General features: G+C 43.5%; 1 protein-coding gene across 7 annotated transcripts in view; it reads right to left on the bottom strand.

Moving 5' to 3' along the window:
• The window catches only part of TTC6 (tetratricopeptide repeat domain 6), an 88,782-nt gene extending 71,869 nt beyond the window's left edge, over positions 1 to 16,913 (bottom strand). Inside the window, exons 1-6 of one of the 7 annotated variants that reach the window (XM_072115555.1) lie at positions 16,777 to 16,907; positions 10,206 to 10,291; positions 8,676 to 9,743; positions 8,301 to 8,402; positions 6,416 to 6,616; positions 3,362 to 3,477 (exon numbers count right to left, since the gene is read on the bottom strand). In XM_072115555.1, coding sequence (XP_071971656.1) covers positions 3,362 to 3,477; positions 6,416 to 6,616; positions 8,301 to 8,402; positions 8,676 to 9,728 — 1,472 coding nt within the window. In that variant the 5' untranslated portion in view covers positions 9,729 to 9,743; positions 10,206 to 10,291; positions 16,777 to 16,907. Of the gene's footprint in view, positions 1 to 3,361; positions 3,478 to 6,415; positions 6,617 to 8,300; positions 8,403 to 8,675; positions 9,744 to 10,205; positions 10,292 to 16,776 lie in introns of all 7 variants that reach the window. The other 6 variants (XM_072115554.1, XM_072115553.1, XM_072115556.1 and 3 more) reach the window with 6 other exon arrangements.
• Positions 16,914 to 19,799: the final 2,886 nt, after the last annotated feature.

Raw genomic sequence — 19,799 nt, 5'->3', positions numbered from 1 at the left:
ATTTTTACTATAGCAACTTAGGTTGGATCCCTGGATCAATTGCAACAACACAACAAGGTTGTGCAGGCTGAATACATTGGAGCTTATTTACTAAGGGTCCCACGGACGCATTTTTGTCGGTTTTTCCGACTTTTCGGGGATCGAACCAGGGTTTGTGTTGCAGGCAAGCGGATTTTGGCGCAACGGCGCCGACTTTCATGCGACAGAAATTGGGGAGGGGGCGGCGGGCGATCCGATGGATTCGGATAAACTGCGCAATTTAACTTTGATTTGTGTCGCAAGATCAAGCACTTATATGCACCAGGTATAAGAAGGTGAACTCCGGCGGACCTGATCGGGGAAGCCACAGATGCAGGATATCGGGAGCACGATCTTAGTGAATCGCGGCAGCTGTGCATTGGAGTCGGGGAACACACCGCAGTGATTGCGCAGGGTCTGATAACTAAATCTGCCCCATTATCTAATATACAGGCGGTCCCCTACTTAAGGACACCCGACTTACAGACAACCCATAGTTACAGACAGAAGCTTTATTGATAATGCTTGGTCCCATTACATCAAAAAATGTTTAAACTCCAATTGTCACTGGGGCCAAAATTTTTTTTGTCTGGATCTACAATTCTAAAGTATACAGTTTCGACTTACATAAAAATTCAACTTAAGAACAAACCTCCAGACCCTATCTTGTACGTAACCCGGGGACTGCCTGTACTGGTAGTGGTTTATTAGGCCAGTGGCTGATGACAGGTTCCCTTTACCCTACATCTGCCTCTGAATGTAAGCATTCCCTAAACTTTCACATTTTTAGACACATGCATATATTTTAGGTTGGACTAAGTAAAACATACCAATATTCTGGTGTAAATTGCTACAAAATTCATCCAAAATAATTGCTTTATTGAGCTTTTAAGACAATTTAGAGGAAGAACCTCTAAGCTCTTCAGTAAAATACTTCACTCAAAAACAAACACAATCCTAGAACTCTGCAACATGTACAGCTATTGTTGGGAGCTTTCACATTCCTAGAGAACGTAGCTGACCTCTGCATGATGTCACCCTGTCACCTCAGCCCTTTCTCTAGGTTTGGCAGGACCGTCCTGACAGCCTCCCCAGGAACTTTCCTCATTGGCAAACATTCCCAGAGGTCTATCAGCAATAGAGGAGTTGTTTTTGGCATGTTGCAGGTAAAAAGGTGCCTGTTTTTCTAGGCTCACATCTCCCTACCCCGGCTATTTATCATTCTTTATGTTGGGAGACAGAAGAGCTGGAGCTCCGTGTGTGGCCAATTTCTGCCTAATGCACAGACCTAAATATTTTCTGCTTTGTGAGAGCAGGGGGGGGGGGGGATATGTCAGTGCGTTTCTGTGCCATTGATAATCTGACAGTATTTATTGAAGGGTATGAGCTCCTTTTGTCTTCCGCTGCTATTTTTTGCTCATATATAATCTGGTCTTGGAGAAGAAGCATCATGGGACGGTAGATGAGTAAGGGCATGCATGGGGTCACCAAAATGCCAAGGTGATCGCCTTAGAAAATCAGAGCTCTTCTCTTTTTATGAAGCTGTCTGGAAATGAAATGGTAGACGCAGTTTATGAATTTATAAAGGTCAGCACAATATGGTCCGGATATATTAGCCTCCAACGCTTAGGATATAGTTGCAGGTGATCAGTTCCCAGGTGAGGGTGTAAAAAAATCCAATAAATGGAGTGAGAGTCAGAAAATGTGGGGTTTTCATGTCTGTCTTTTTCTACAACCAATAAACCTGTATAAAAGTACAAATTAGGTGAAAATCTTAAGAATCCTTCCATTTTAGTGGGTTTGGAAGGTTATCTAATGTGAATAGTTCTGACTGGTTCTTGGATTTGAGTATTGGACCCTCAAACTCCAATGAATAACCTTTCCTATGGATAGGACATTGATTAATTACAGACGCACAAGGGGACATCTCTGGAAAGCTACTGGGGGCTTGTAATAGCCATAGACCCCAGAGGCTAGCAGAGGCTATGGTGACACCCCCAGTAGCCTTTGTAATAAATCTGCATATTATAAAAGATCCATTTTGGGGACAGAGGAAGCCATACACATGATTATAAAACACAAGATCTGGATCATGCAGCCCTGTGGAATCAGCCCACCACTGTGGCATCGTCCAGAAAAATCAACTTTGAAGTGACAAGTAATTTGGAGGTGGAGAGTTTAACACTGAAGTCAAGCTTTCCTCACTTCAAACGGCCTATTCACTGTAATTGATAGCCCTGCATCCAAACACATCAATAACCAGATCTCCTTCATTCTGAGGTGAGGAGAGCTTGACTTCAATTCTGAGCTCTCCGCCTCCATGACTTTGGACCATGAAAGAAACATGAACTGGAAGGTGTTAATCTGCTTCACAACATACTGGTTAATGGTTAATTAGGTCGATTTCTGATGACAGGTTCCCTTTAAGCTTCTTTATATCTAATTATATTAATTAGACTCTGAGCATCATAGTGATATATGATACAAGGAGTCCCTGCTGTAATCATAAATACAGTTTGGTGCTGTTGTTTTGCAAGGAATAAGGGACTCCCTGTATCACGTATGATGCTTAGGGTGATGCCACACGTTGCGTTTTTGGACCGTTTTAAAGCATGCGTTTTTTAGTATTTACCATGCGTTTGGCTGCTTCATTTCTAGAAGTGTAGGCAGCTGTGAAACAGATAAAAACCAGCCAAACGCATGGTAAACATTCAAATACACATTTGTTTTTTACACTAGTTCAAAACTTATGCTTCAAAACGGTTCAAAAAGGTGACGTGTGGCATCACCCTTAGAGTCTTATTATTGGTACTGGGTTTGGTCCGTGAAATCCGTCAGCATATGATCAGGGGTTCACAGGACAACTCACGTCTGGTGTGTTTTAGCCCCAAAAAACAGGGTCAACATTGTGTGTTATGAAATGTGCATGAGATTAATGTCTATATGATGTCCCATGGTGCATTAATTTTGGCAATATTTTGCCTATGTGCAACTTCAAAATGCAACATGGTCTTGTGTAAAATTAGGATTCGATCACCTGTACCGCTAGTGCTGCCTTTACTAGCATAACACTAGCGCAATATGGGCGTGCTACGGCTCGGGCGCATTTGCATTGGCAGTAAACTGCATGCAAACGGAAAGCAATTGCATGTGTTTCACTGGAAACGCTAATGAGATCAGGCAGAGGCACAGCCCCCTGCACTAGCGTTGCACTTGTACAGTAGTGGTACTTTTGACCGTACCCTAAGGCCTCAAAATTCACTGCTTCACTAGAACTGAGATGCAAAAGACAATGTAGACATAAGGGATAAGCTACGGTCCTTAACACTATTGTAGTAATTACTTTGTTCTCGGCTTCCAGGTGGCGAGTAGAGCTGAAGAAGGGCGAGTCCTTGGTGTCTCGCGAATCGTCATCGGTGCTGGATCTCCTTTCACATGAATGAAGTCCGAGACGGAGATCTGAAGGATTACAAAAAAAACACCAAGATGAACGTTTCAGGGGTTTAAAAGGGGAAAACAAGAGGTTTTTTTCAATCAGTGAAAATACAAATAGTTTTTCTGTCAACGCCTGGTGATTTCTCCCCACTGCCCCTCCCTCCAAACACAGCCAGGGAGTCGCCACCGCTCACAAAAGCAACAGACCCTCAGCTCCGACACAGCAAATACTGCAGTCATCCTGGGACACAATGGAGATGCAGAGGTTACTGCTGAGCATAGTCAGACCCGCCAGGATTTCATGCATGACCTTTATCTATCTAGTCAGGGGACCACAATATTACTAATATTATCTGAAGTCGGTGGATAATAAATAAATATATTCACTTACATACAGAGAATTACAGCCGGGTTACACAGCGGCGTTGTCCATGTCAATGAGGGTTATGCATTATTGACTTTCCACCAGCTTTTGAGAGATTTTTTTTCCCTTCCTGTGCCTTGTGCGACATATTTATGAAGTGTCGGCACCACAATATTGCTCCTTTTTTCCACATTTTTTTTTGCTCGCTCAATTTGGGTGCAGCATGCCAATACCAACACTTTTTTTTGCCACAATTGGCGCACAAATAGATGAGCTAAAAGCTGGTCTACCAAGTTCTATTTCACCTTCATGAATGTGGAGTTAGTTCCGACCATTTTCGGTCATGCGCCAATTCATTAAGACCATGCGCCACAATCTAACATCCCTGTGTTAATTACCAAGCGATTTGTGAGCCAAAAGCACAGACCTTGCAACACTGTTAATGCATGCCCCCCAATGTGTAGCTCTAGCTGCAATGAGATAATACTATAGCGGCTACATATTGCGTAGATCACCAGCTATACACGTGTGGTCAGTTCTTCTGGAGGTCCACCTATATCGGACACCGGTGTACTATGATCTCTTATTGCTGCCATTGGGATTAATTTTTTCTGATTTTGTACTTATGAGATTTGGACGTTTTATAATGCTCTATTTTATACTATTGTATGTTTACATTTATTTATGGCACCTCCTGGATAACCTCATGGTTGTGCCCGATTCTGAGCTGTGTCAAGTAAAGACAATGGCCCACATTTACTAAAAATCGTGAAGTTTGCCTGTGTATAGTGCAGAATGCGGCAGACTCATGATTTGTGGTGCCCGTTCTTCATGAAGCTAGCTCTCCCTGCACTGCTCTGACAGAGTGCAACACTTTTCTTTTGGCACACCTTTATCATGGGGCGTGCAACAAAATCCTCATGGATTTTGCATGTTAAATGTGGCACACGGTTCAAGTGAGCATTGGAAGCCCATTTCAGTACAGACATTTGTGTCACATGAAGAATAGTGCAGCGTGCGCAGCATAGTGTCGCATGCGCCACAAAGGTGTCTCGGACACTTCTTAACTACATGTGCAAGCAGTTTGCTCTAGAAAGAAAGTGCAAAGTCAGCCAGAAAATTGCGCAGGGGCTTTAGTAAATGTGGGCCCTTATGTGCTACTTTTAGAAATTCTGCATTTTTTGTGTTGCCCAAATAAAGATTTGTGATTCAGTTTATATTTTTGGGTGTGCAACAGTCCCAGCGTTAAAGTTGTGTTTGTAAGCACATTTGATCACAAACAGCAGAAAATGAATTGTGAGGTAGGGTTCACACGCAATTGTTCACAGCGTTTGTCCAGATCACAGGTGAGCTTTAACCAAACAAAACATGTGTTGCTGATTCCCGATTGCAAGCGTTTAGGGTCGTGGCACACGTGGCGCTTTGAACCCGTTTTTGGCCTGTTTTTAAGCAGTCCGTCAAAAACGCATGCCTTTTTGAAAAACACATGCGGTTTTTAAAAACGCATCATTTTTTGACCAGTTTTAATTAAGATAATTGGTAAAACCTGTCAAAAACGGATGCGGTTTAAAAAAACGCATGCATTTTTTGACGGACTACTTAAAAACAGCCCAAAAACAGGTTCAAAACGCCACGTTTGACCACAGCCTTTGGTTTGAGTAATGAGTGGCAGCTTTGGTCGCTTGACTACCAACAGTTACAAGGATGGTGGCACACATGGCACTTTGAACCCGTTTTTAGTCATGCCTTTTCAGCCCGTTAAAAAATGCATGTGTTTTTTTGAAAACGCATCAGTTTTTTGTCCATTTTTAATTAAGACAATTGGGAAAACCGGACAAAAACGCATGACTAAAAACGGGTTCAAAGTGCCACGTGTGCCACCACCCAGAGGCCACTGCTTTATCAGCAATCAAAGGTTTATTCGTTTTGGACGATAGGTAGAGTCATGCAAATTAGGAAGCTGTTTTTCCTTTATAGTAAGGTTGTGGTCACACGTGGCGTTTGCAAAGTGATTTTACATGTTACAATGCGTTTGGCTGATTTGAAAGCGTTTTTCTTCATTGCTGGAAGTGTAAGCAGCTGTGCTAACATTTTCACAGCTGATTACAGTTCCAGCAATGAAATACAGTTTCAAAAGGCATGGTAACATGTAAAGGACATCACAAACACCGCATGTGACCGCACCCCAGGGACAAACAGATTCAGGATGCAGTCACACTCTGCTGTTGCGCAGCGCTAGCCCTGCGATTCAAGCGCAGGGTGCCGTGCCTCAGGGCGAACTCATTAGCGTTTCCAGTGAAACGCATGTGATTGTTTACCGAACGCATGCCTTTTAGTGCAGACGCATTCAGCCTGAGGCACGTCCCCCATTGCGCAGCGCTGTGTGTGACTGTACCCTTAGGGTGGTGTCACACATGGCGTTTTGAATCAGTTTTTGGCCCTTTTTTCCCAATTATCTTTTTTAACGCACTGAAAACTGCATGCTTAAAAAACGGGCCAAAAACGGATTCAAAACGCCACGTGTGACACCACCTTTAGACATATTATAGGGGTTCCAGCTGCCCAATTTATATCTAATGTGTAAGACCTGTGCTGTACCTGAGAAGATGACTTGAGGATTTCTCTGGCTTCTTCTTCTGTCATTTCTTCCACCTTCAGAGGTGTTATGGATCCCTCCTTAGATGACATGGATACTTGGTGACTTCGCTCTCCCTCGTCTTTACCCATGGAAAGAGACGCCCGGCTGGATGGGCTGTCATCAGTCAATGTGACATCTAGATGGATAACCTGGACATCAGGCTAAATGTAATAGAGAAAATGACATCATGGGACTAATAAATACTGGGAAGGTGGAACATGTGAAACATGCATTACTTCATCCTGTCATTTTTTCAAGACAGAAATGAACATCTCTCAAATTTAAAGGGAACCTACCACCACGATTCTACCTATAAAGGTAGAACGGGTGGTAGGTGGATGAATGGTACGTGAGCCCCTTTTTTGGGCTAATCCTCACGTCCCGGCTATCCTTTTGTAAACTTTATTGCTTGTAAATGCTAATTTTCTTAAGAGGCTACTGGGGCGTGGAGTAGCCGGACATGAGGCTACACGTCGCGGCTACTCCACGCCCCAGTAGCCTCATACCTCCGCCTACCAGGTAATCTTCGGCGCACAGCTCCTTGTAGCTGCGCGCCCTCGTCCGAGTACCCGGCGTTCTGCGCATGCGCAGTAGCGCCGGCCTCGGAGCTACAGCTGCACACCCGTAGGCCCGTAGCGCATGCGTAGAACGCAGGGTATTCGGACGAGGGCACGCAGCCCATATTTCCCATTGAGTCACAAGATAGTCCCAAAGGAGTGTCCAAGAACCTTTCAAGAATATGCTGGGATCCCAGCATTCAAACCCCCTACTACTAAGTAGAGATGGGCAAATTGTTAAAAATCTTCCATTCTTCAAGCAACGAATCAAAGTTGAATATTTTTGCTTTGGACTAATCTTGTTGTATGGCACATATCTATCCTGTCGTTCTTCCCCGAGCTTAGGGAAGGTGGATGGGCAGAGAAAAAGGGAAGAATTAGTAAAAACCTTGAGCTTTCTATTAAGATTTAGTCTTTTATAGTACTAGATGGGATTAGAGGTCTAGAGGCTGGTTGTATACCAATTTCCATGAAAATTGGAGCAACATCGGTTTGGATCGGTTAATAGATTTGGACTTTTAAAAGATTCGGCAAAGTGAATCTTGGAAGATTCGCTCACCTCTAAATGATTGTATACACCAAAAATTTAAAGAAAAGGGGGGTTGTTACCCACAGAACGGGGTATAAGTGTCCAAACACACTTTGCCCACAGGGACCCCCTGATTCCATGAAAATTGGCACCTAAAAGCCCCTTCAAAGCAAACCTGCCACCAGTAATATTATTTTTAGCTGGTGGCAGATTCCAATAGCCTTTGATATCAAATTCAAATGCCTATGTAAGCATTCTGAATCATTACAGTACGTTATAAACCTTTAACTTACTTTACCTGGCTCTCTGCCAGCAATGTGTGGTGAGTCCCGGGGGCAGCTGCAGTCTATGTGTGCCTGTATCAGTCTTCTCTCCTTATGCAGCTCAATCCCCACTCCCCACTTCCTGTCATGTGCATTGAGCATGCATGAGGAGACACAGGCACACAGGCAGCTGCCCCTCCTCCGGGACTCACCACATGCTGCTGGCAGGGAGCCAGGTAACGTAAAGCATAGCATGAATGTAAAGTCTTTCTCACTTTGCAGTCCATTTGCTGCTTATTGTGTATATGGGACATAGTTATCCTGCAAGTCCTATGAAAGGAGAAGGAGTTCAGGCAGTGAATCTGCTTTCCATTCAGTATAAGGGACTTTCTTGTGAATGCTGGGGACCCAGTGGTCAAACATTTTTCCTCTATCCTGTATATGGCGAATAAGAATTATATTTACTGTAACATAAGAGGTATATGTCCCTTCCAACCTGCTCTGCTGGCTGAGCTTCTGCAAATTCTGTGTCTGTACTTTCCGTCCGTGGCTTCTCCATCTCATCTTCTTGTACATCAATTTTTTCTTCTTTATTTTCCTAAAATAACAAGTTTATGATTACAATATACTTGGCCTAATCGGTTTCTTCAAAAACATCCCAAAACATAGCTTTAAAGGATTTTTGTGGCCTATTCATAATATCTTAGATTGGTTGGGTCCTTCACAGTGTCCACGCTCTACATCCCAACCATGGCATTGTTCTTGGAGTAAAAATGACTGCCAATATATTTGTGCTAAATATGCTAAATCACAACCGGTCAAATGGCCAGAATTATCCAAATGGTGGACAATCTAAAAACAGAAGACTTACCCCAGGCGCCATGTTATAGTCCAGTCCCAGTACACTCTCCATTAACTGCTTTATCATCAAGTCTGAAGCTGTATATGTCTGAGGAGAACGGAGCGAAGCTATGATTTCATCTACCGACCTGGCCATGGTCTTCACCGGTGGCACCACACTTATGGTTGTCCTTTCTATGACTTCCTTGGTGGTATTTTGGTCCATATCTAAGTTAGTTGCAGAAGTTTCCACCACATGAGATCTTACACTTGCCCTAGAAGACAAAGAGCTTTTAGGCTCATCACCACCATCTTGATCTTGCTCTGATGTAGCCAAGGACTTTGTTTTCTTCATAAGTCGTTTCTTTGTCTTCTTACTGCTTTTCCTTCTTCTCTCAGAGTCATCACTGTCTTCAGAATCAGAACTTGAAGAAGATCTAGTGTCACAGTCACTGTCTTCGGTTGACCTGACATCCACAACTTTCTTCATCTTGGAGGAAGGGGCTGGTGTTACCTTTTGCCTTTTTGTCACCTTCTTCTCTACGATTGGAGACTTCTTAGCGATACGGGGCCTCACTGAATCCTGGGGCATGTAAGATCTAGGCTTTGATGGTGGCTCTGGCCGTGTGAAAACCATAACAGGTTTGGTGGTGCCAACCAGTGATGCAATGGCAGGTCTTGCTTCGTTGTGTTCATTCCTTTGGAGTTGGTGCAAATGTATTTCGTCTTTTAGTTCTTGAGTGAAATCTTTAGACGTAGAGGTAGAATCTTTTACTTTATTCTCATCATGATGGATCTCGGCAGTGTTTGACACAGCTGAGGTTGGCGCAGATTGACAGGCAGATGAATAAGGCTTGCTTCTAACCCCAGATCTTGGACGTGAGAGAGAATTAAATTGATTTGACTGGGGGATAGAAGGGTCTTGCATCAGAGATAGGGGTGAGCTGCTTTTGGGCCCGAGTTCCGCCATATCATGTCTGATAGCCCTATGAGGAGGCTTAAGCAATCTTTCCAGCTCTTTCTTGATTCTCAGCTCCTCTGCATAATTGAGTCTAAAATGCAAATGGCCCCTTCTGTCTGACATCTCTTCTGTGGTTGCCTGTATAATAAATTAACAAGAGCATTAGCTTTTTTTCTTCCGGCAGCACTGCTTTTCATTTTCAGAAGCATGACTCGGTATTTGGAAATAATCTAGTGGTCGATGCCTCCTAAATACGCAATTTAATGCACTGTTAAATCTAATTTTCCTTGCAGTTACTGCTGATCATCTCATAGAAACTTGCCCTGATGGGATAATCCTATTCATCACACATTAATTCCAGTCACAGATTTCTCAATTTAGCAGGTCAATCTTATTTCACTGTTTGTGAATTATTTTAACTGGCTTATCCCTCATGTGGGTGGGCTGGCGGCATATGATTTATATCGGGATAACTTCTATACTGCAAGAAATTCTCCGCTTTCGAGTTCAGAAATAGACGTATACCTATGTGAACGATAAATGGGGTTTTCAAAATATTCATTATTTTCTTTAAAATACCCAGAAATAACAATATAAAACCTTATTACTCTTCAGGCGGGTCCAGCGTTGCTCTTACCCAAGGTTCTCCAGGTCTTTGCTATGAATCGGGAGGCTGGTGACTGCTACTGGGAAAAGAATTAATATACATCTCAGACAACCCCCCTTTAATAAAAAAGGGGGTGCGTTTTTGGTGAAAAACAGGTTTAAGAACGGGCACGATGTATGTGATGCCATCGCTTCCAATCCAATTGGACCAGAAGCGCATGAGCTGACACTTAGGGTGATGCCACACGTTGAATTTTTGAAACGTTTGCCCGTAAAAAAAACACATCTGTTTTCATTTGGTTGATTGTACAGTACAGTCGCAAAAAAAAACCCAGATGGTGTGCAAAAATTAGACGTTAAAACACCTGAGAAACATCATCTGCGTAAAAAAATGGACCATATACAGATGTCAACTGTGAGATTTTCATAATTTTTTTTTGCATAGCCAGTTGGGGTTATTTATTATGTTTGTTGCATGGTCTATTTTTTTTTGTGTGGTTTGTTAGATGGGGATTTGAGATTGTGTTGCAAAAATAAACTGGCGCATGCCAAAAATCTATAACTTTTTTATTTTTACACGTAAAGAGCTGTGTGATGGCTTGTTTTCTGCGTAACAAATGGCACTTCATAGTGATGGTATTTAATATTCCATGCCATGTACTGGGAAGTGGGAAAAAAATTCCAAATGCAGTGAAAATGGTGAAAAAACGCATTTGCGCCGTATTCTTGTGGGCTTGGATATTACGGCTTTCATTGTGCTCCCCAAATGACATGTCTACTTTATTCTTTGGGTCGGTATGATCACGGGGATACCAAATTTGTATAGTTTTATAGTTTTTTAAAACCTCCTGTACACATTTTTTTTTTTGATTTTGCCATCTTCTGGCGCTAATAACTTTTTTATACTTTGTTGTACGGAGCTGTGGGTGGTGTAATTCTTTGCGACATTTGATAATATTTTCAATGGTTATCATTTTTAGGACTGTACGACCTTTTGATTACTTTTTATAGATGTTGCAAGTATTTTTCAAAATGGCAAAAAAGTGCCATTTTCGACTTTGGGCGCTATTTTCCGTTACGGGGTTAAACGCAGTGAAAAACTGCTAGTATATTTTAATAGATCGGGCATTTTTGGACGCGTCAATACCTAATGTGCTTATGATTTTTACTGTTTATTTATATTTATATCAGTTCTAGGGAAAGGGGGGTGATTGAATTTTTATGTTTTTAAAAAAAAAAAAAAATTAACTTTTTTTTATTTTTATTTTTACTATTTTTCAGATTCCCTAGGGTACTTTAACCCTAGGTTGTCTGATCGATCATATCATATACTGCCATACTAAAGTATGGCAGTATATGGGGATTTTCCTCCTCATTCATTACAATGTGCTATCAGCCAAGCTTTGCCGGCAGAGATCGCTGTGATAAAACCCGCGATCAGTGCAAGCTCCAATTGCTGCAGCAAAGACTTACCGGCTATGGAGAGGGCTCAGCCTGTGAGCCCTCTCCATGCAGCGTGACCCGCCACCCGCCGTCAATACACGGTGGGTGGTCGTGAACCAGTTAATTACGTGCCCAAAAATTGGGCCAAAAAAAAAGTGTCAGGAAACTGGAAGTGCAGGAAAAGTGACAGATTTTAAAAGCTGCACATAAATTGAGCAACGGGGAAAAAAAAGGTGTGAGTGTTGGAGAAGAAGCTAAATTGTGGCACCAACAAATCATAAAACAAAAAATTTCTACAAATGCTGCCCCCTCAAAAAACCCTTCAAGGGAATGTCCAATACTGTGTATAATATAGAGGAGTCACACCTAGAAGGATTCCTGCAGCTCATGGAAATGGAGACGATCCCAGGGACACTTGTACAAAACGGGAATCCTTGCATGCAAGGACTCCCCATCTGACGGCTGGACTGCAGCAATGGGCAATACAGTTGTAATACAGATCCGGCGCTGCAGTTCTGGCGCCAGACAGAAAGTCCTTCTATCATATTTCAATTTTGCACCTGGGGTTTAAAGGAAACTGTAACGGTCACACAGACAACAGAACTAAAAGTCTCTATGGGAAGAGTCCAGAGGGAGGAGTCTGTGGACCCTATGGACCACCGCGGTAGATGGTATGAGGCCCGCGGTGTGCCTGGGATGACAGCAGGCACACAGGGGAACACTGGTAACACAGGCACTGACTTAAGACACTGCTGGACTGGAACCCTGGAAGGCACAGCAGGAAGCACAAAGGCGTCTGGGAACGCTGGAGATACACAGGAACACGGAGGCGTCTGGGAAAGCTGGGGACACACAGGAACACAGAGGCATCTGGGAAAACTGGGGACACACAGGAACACGGAGGCGTCTGGGAAAACTGGGGACACACAGGAACACAGAGGCATCTGGGAAAACTGGGGACACACAGGAACACAGAGGCGTCTGGGAAAACTGGGGACACACAGGAACACAGAGGCATCTGGGAAAGCTGGGGACACACAGGAACACAGAGGCGTCTGGGAAAACTGGGGACACACAGGAACACAGAGGCATCTGGGAAAGCTGGGGACACACAGGAACACGGAGGCGTCTGGGAACGCTGGAGTCAGGAACACAGGAAAGCATCTGGGAGCACTAATGGAGCCTAATTAGCGAACTCCAATCAGGAGGACACTGGCCCTTTAAGTCTTAAAGACCCGGCGCGTGCACCCTAGCAGCCAGTGCGCACGGCCTAGTGGGAGAAGCCGGTGTGTGGCTATGTAGAGTAGTATAGCCCTTTTTAGCGCTAATTCTTTAGTGGCCCAGAACTTTTATAAATTTTAATTCCCCCAATATGCTAATTTCCTAAAGAGGCTACTGGGACGTGGAGTAGCTTCTTGCATTCCGTCTACCAGATAGCTTCAGCGTGCAGCTGCGAGAAGCTGCGCACACTCTTCTGCAAAGCTAGGCTTTGCGTATGCGCAGAATGCGCAGTCTCGGCTCTGAAGCCAGAGTTACTGCGCATGTGCAGAACCCAGCTTTGTAGGCAAGTTTGCGTAGCTACCAGTAGCTGCACGCTGAAGATGTCTGGGTAGGTGGGACACAAGAGGCTACTGGGGCCACTCCCCAGTAGTCTCTTTAGAAAATGTGCATATTGGGGGAATTAAAATTTATAAAAGTTCTGGGCCACAAAAGAATTAGCCTTAAAAAGGGCTATACTACTATACATAAGAGGAACCTGTCAGGGGATCTACCTTAATAGGTATATCCGTGGTGGTAGGTTTCCTTTAAGATCTCAAATCTGTTATGTTTCTAAATTATAAAAGGGTTTTAGATTCTGAAGACTTATTCTTAGGCTACATTCCCACTCACGTGTGACTGCTGTGGTAGCACGGGCATCGGCACACGGGAAAGGAGGAGGGGGTGAGCGCTGCTCGCCCCTGCACTTCTCCATAGAGGTATATAGAGATACATGTCCTATCTTTTCCCAGCGACGGAACGGTACGGTGCGTACCCCAACGGTTGTGTACATATAGTGTTAGGGCGAGTCACCATCATCAGATTGGTTAAAATCCAGCACATACGTTGTGTAGTGGCCATGCTGGCTTACTACAGCTTAAAGGGAACCTGTCATTAGCAATTGGCCTAATAAACCACTACCAGTGTATCGTCAAACAGTGTAACACCTTCTAGTTTTAGTTTTAAATTCCACGGTTTGTCCGAATCAGTCGGGTTGTCCGATGGCCACGCCCCCCCCCCCCCGATTTGTGTCGCATGCAAGCCGGCGCCGATGCCCCACAATCCGATCACGTGCACCAAAAACCCGGGGCAATTCAGGGCAAATCTGAAATATTCTGGAAACCCAACGGAAATGCGTTGGACGGACCCTTAGTAAATGTTCCCCTATGGGTCCACAGAAAAAATAATGATGAAATGTCAGGGTTTTTTTTTATCACTGATGAGGCTGGGAAACCAGGTGTTATGTTTTCAAAGCAATGTGAAAACTTCTTTTTTTGTGGACGCAAAGACAAAAAAACTGAAGCATTGCAGAGACAAAACGAAGACAAAACAGATGCGCAATGGAAGCTGAGCACACACGCCAATGTGAAACCACCCTAACTTTAAAAAAGGGTGGCAAGCCTGCAGTAGCACGGCATGGCCACTACACAGTGAGAAGCGCTGTCTGACTCTATGGGGAAAATTTACTTACCCAGTCCTGTCGCCATCCCCGATCCGGACGGTACGACAAAGATGAAGTCCGGCGCGATTCACCTAGCATGTGCGCCCGATTTCCTGCATGTGTCGCTTCCCCGGTGGTACACCGGAGTTCACCTTCTTCTTCCCGGTGTATGTAAGTGCGTGTCTTGCGACACAATTTGAATTTTAAATCCCTCGCTCAGTCTGAATCCGTCGGGTTGTCTGACGGCCAAGCCCCCCGATTTGCGGCGCATGAAAGTCGGCACCAAAAAACGTTTGCACGCGCCAAAAACCCCTGTTAAATGCGGCGCCTAACGGAAATCGTCGGGAAACCCGAAGAAAATGCGGTCCACAGACCCTTAGTAAATGAGCCCCAATGTCTGTGTAGTTTCAGTGCATTTATGTCTGACAAAATCGACATCTCTGTGCAGTCTGTTTTTTTTATAGATGGTCACAACATCATAAGGACCTAGAGGGTCAGAAACGCGCCCAATTGTCTGTGCTGTAATGCTTTTAATGCTTTCATTGTGACGAATAAAGAGAAGGCCATACTTTTTTATGACCGTGGACCCGGACAGTGAGTCTGTTTGTCTACGTATATTATATATTTATTTTTATTTTTTCATTTTATAATTATTTTTTTTTTACAAATTGAGGGTTTTTTTATAGTCCAATAGCTAGTTTGTGTGGAAGATTACTGTGGAAGATTACTTCTGATTTTTTATGGACGATTTTCTTCAGTCTGGTGTCTGTTTTTTTTTACACCCGGGCCTCATGCACACAACAGAACGGACATGATCTACTACACAGCTGAACAGATGAACGATCCCCCCAAAATAATGAGCTTATACCTGGATCCACTGAAAAGTAATGCATTTACTGCAGCCATGTGCCGCACCTTCTAAAAACGGAGGATTTTTACACTCATTTTTTTGAAGCATCAGATTTTCCCGTGCTTGTGTTACACATTTATCATTAGAATACAAGCTGCCAGGAGTATAGTCATATGAGCAAGAAATCAGGAAGGCTTGTGAATACAGCGGCCTCATAATTAGCTCTATGCATTGATAAGTACTATCCACGAAAAGACACAATTGGGAGGGGGATTTATCATTAGACAGTCCCCTGGAGACAGTTTTGAGACAGTCTTAGACGCTCTTATGTATCACAGTTGCTTAGACTGCTTCATACGTTATGAGGTGTTGATGGCTGCAGTGATTTTGCGCCATTTTGGGTGCATAGGAGGAGAGTTATCATGGGTTTTGCACCTAAATACCTGCATACAAGCCTTGACTTGCAATTCCTGGCGCATTGCAACCTATTCCCCCTCTATGGCACTTGGGTGGGTTGGGGGGGCTCCTGGGACATTGAATTGGCCGAGTGGGGCCATTCTTGGCGCAGGCTATAGCGCAATTGTAAGCGAGCCTCCTGATAGATCCAGTGAGGGGGATTTACTAATTCTGGCGCAAGCACGACTGTCGACATCAGAGATCAGTCTCCGGAAAGCACAGACCGATGTATTAAAGTGGCGCAAGTAAATAATGCTGTAAGTAAATAATGGGTAGACGGTAATAAATAGTCGTGCGCCATAAAAATGCAGACATCAATAAGATTTGCGCTAAAATCTTACATGGACTGCGCCTTAATTTTGCTCTCTGACCATTTTTTCCTGGTCTGTTGTGCACCAAAAAGTGCACCTAAAAATGCTGACAAAATACACATAAATATGACGGATAATGTAGAAAAATTAGGCCATGACCACTTGCGCCAAAATAAAGACTGAGGTGTCGGGATAGTCGGAAACATCTGTTCTTTCTGGCACAAACTCATTATGAATGATCCGCAACAATTCTGTGCCCAAAAAAAAAAAAGATCCCGGCATTTTTTAGGCGCAGAGATGATATGATAATACATGTCCCACAGTGTGTTGTGGTGGGGAAGGGGGGGGGGTCACATGATATGCTGGTGTATGCTACACAACCCCCCAGATTTTAGAAGTAAATCGGTGATTTTTGGTGCTCATGTGTTGCCTGTGGCTATAATACAAAAAAGGAAAAAGAACAAGCCAATCCTTGATAAATCTCTTATACTGAGCTGCATTCACACGGATCAGGGATTTGTGTTGCAGACAATCCTGCGTTTGTCTTACAGTTACTTAATTTTTTTTGCCACAAATCAGAGCAGTGTGAATAGAACCTTAGGAATGGAATGCGACATGTCTGAGCCGTACTGCACCCCAATAGTATCCTCTCTGCACCCCGATACGTGTAGAAACTAATAGACAAATCTAATTACAATCATTTCAATTAATTACAATAAAAACGGAGATAACAGAAAACGCAGGCTGCCGGCTCAGTGTGCACACAGGCTGTAGATTGTATAAACTAAACATAGTTCTCCTCCTCACCCAAGTCTCCGGTCGCGGGGTCCTCGATCACAAGCGCTCCTGTTACCTAGCAACAACCGGGGACTGCGGGCCCCAAACTTCTCCCCCATAGCAACAGAGCAAAAACTTTCCGGAGCCCCGCCCACCATGTCTGCAGAAGGAGCGTGCTCTCTGCTGCACCCTGGCGGCCGCCTGTGGAACATCAAGGGAAGAAAATCACAGGCTGATCCTAAGAGTGTATTCAGATGGGGCATCGGTTAAAGCTGCATTAGAAAAACTAATGAACTGTGAACTGGTGGAATAAATGTGCTTTATATTTAAAAAAAAACTATAAAACTATAAAACTCCATACAATAATAATAATCTTTATTTCTATAGCGCCATCCTATTTGGCCGCCCTGTACAGATCATGGGGGACATATACAAATACATTAAGACATTACAGAGAAATGATGGAAGATGGAGCAATAGGAATGGGGATTTTGGCAGCTCTTATTATTAGTACTCATACATTGTAATAGAGGAGCAAATAACATTTCTTGAGACTATGATGTGACTATATCTCTTTCTACAGGTGCAATTCAATTATTTGACACATTACACCTACACTCACCGGCCACTTTATTAGGTACACCTGTCCAACTGCTTGTTAACACTTAATTTCTAATCAGCCAATCACATGGCGGCAACTCAGTGCATTTAGCCATGTAGACATGGTCAAGACAATCTCCTGCAGTTCAAACCGAGCATCAGTATGGGGAAGAAAGGTGATTTGAGTGCCTTTGAACGTGGCATGGTTGTTGGTGCCAGAAGGGCTGGTCTGAGTATTTCAGAAACTGCTGATCTACTGGGATTTTCACGCACAACCATCTCTAGGGTTTACAGAGAATGGTCCGAAAAAGAAAAAACATCCAGTGAGCGGCAGTTCTCTGGGCGGAATGCCTTGTTGATGCCAGAGGTCAGAGGAGAATGGGCAGACTGGTTCGAGATGATAGAAAGGCAACAGTGACTCAAATCGCCACCCGTTACAACCAAGGTAGGCAGAAGAGCATCTCTGAACGCACAGTACGCCGAACTTTGAGGCAGATGGGCTACAGCAGCAGAAGACCACACCGGGTGCCACTCCTTTCAGCTGAGAACAGGAAACTGAGGCTACAATTTGCACAAGCTCATCGAAATTGGACAGTAGAAGATTAGAAAAACGTTGCCTGGTCTGATGGGTCTCGATTTCTGCTGCGACATTCGGATGGTAGGGTCAGAATTTGGCGTCAACAACATGAAAGCATGGATCCATCCTGCCTTGTATCAACGGTTCAGGCTGGTGGTGGTGGTGTCATGGTGTGGGGAATATTTTTTTGGCACTCTTTGGGCCCCTTGGTACCAATTGAGCATTGTTGCAACGCCACAGCCTACCTGAGTATTGTTGCTGACCATGTCCATCCCTTTATGACCACAATGTACCCAACATCTGATGGCTACTTTCAGCAGGATAATGCGCCATGTCATAAAGCTGGAATCATCTCAGACTGGTTTCTTGAACATGACAATGAGGTCACTGTACTCAAATGGCCTCCACAGTCACCAGATCTCAATCCAATAGAGCATCTTTGGGATGTGGTGGAACGGGAGATTCGCATCATGGATGTGCAGCCGACAAATCTGCGGCAACTGTGTGATGCCATCATGTCAATATGGACCAAAATCTCTGAGGAATGCTTCCAGCACCTTGTTGAATCTATGCCACGAAGAATTGAGGCAGTTCTGAAGGCAAAAGGGGGTCCACCGGTGAGTGTACATCCAATTTAGGAAAACGTTCCTAATCTGCATGGGTCTATACGTCACATATATTTATCCACATAAGGTGAGACGAAATGAATGTGTCCTTAGCCCTAATCAAAAATGGTTCAATGTGTATCATAAATTCATAGCTTTATTAACAGATATAATATTCCATTACAACATCAGGCAAAGATCAAGAAGATGTGGACATTAATATTGTAATTGTAATAGCTTTGCAACAGAATGTATCATATGCTGTTCATATGTTAAAAATGTAATAAAAATTATTTGAAAAAAAATAAATTCATCCAAAAATCAGATATATTTACCACAGTCTCTCCTATTTTATCATTTGTCCAGTCATTTACAAGTAGGGGGCGACACAGAGCATAATGTGGATTGAGTTTCTGAATAGGGAATGGTGCCCCATTTTATCTGAGGAAAGGAATTAGAATCGCTCAGTGATATACTATTAAAGTAATATCAAAAATGTGCATATGTTACAGTCACATCACCTCTTTTGTACATGCTCAGCATTTATGCCAGGAAAGCTCCTGATGAATGCCACAAGCATATACATAGACACATACTGGCAGGTGGAGGTCTCCTTTTTGCCTCCCTCTGCATAGTATACATTGAAAATTGACACAAACCCCTTTAATGTCATAAGGGACAGCACCTCTTTAACCTATAACGATGTCAGGGACCCCCTGTGACAAATTGTGTAAGGTGGCATCACAGTACATCATTGTTCATTTTCTATGGCCACTTTATTTTCAGATTATTATTTCAGATTTGAGGTAGAGTAGATAAAGGGGTTGGCCAGTTGGCAAGGTATTCGGTAATTTACCAATATACATCTATTAATAGTTCTGCTCCGCTTTCTTGATATGTAAAGTGAAGCCTCCTGTCTTTTACCTCATCAGCCAGAGATTCTTGACCATAAAATGGTTATAGATGGAGGGTCATGTGATCTCTATCTGTCCATGAGCAATTGCCCTGCCAGGACCTTATGATAGTAAGGAAGGGTGATGGCACACGTGACGTTTAGAACCCGTTTTTGGCCCGTTTTTAAGCAGTCCATTAAATGGAAAATGCATCCGTTTTTGACCAGTTTTTATTTAATATAAATTGGTCAAACAAGTCAAAAACAGATGTGTTTTTAACGGACTGCTTAAAAACGGCCCAAGAAACGGGTTCAAAACGGCACGTGTGACGCCCTTAGAACCCGTTTTTAGGACGTTTTTAAGCAGTCTGTTAAAAAT

Source organism: Engystomops pustulosus, chromosome 7 (assembly GCF_040894005.1).
Source record: "Engystomops pustulosus chromosome 7, aEngPut4.maternal, whole genome shotgun sequence".
Classification (NCBI taxonomy): Eukaryota; Metazoa; Chordata; class Amphibia; order Anura; family Leptodactylidae; genus Engystomops; species Engystomops pustulosus.
This window is presented reverse-complemented; position numbering and strand designations above follow the sequence as displayed.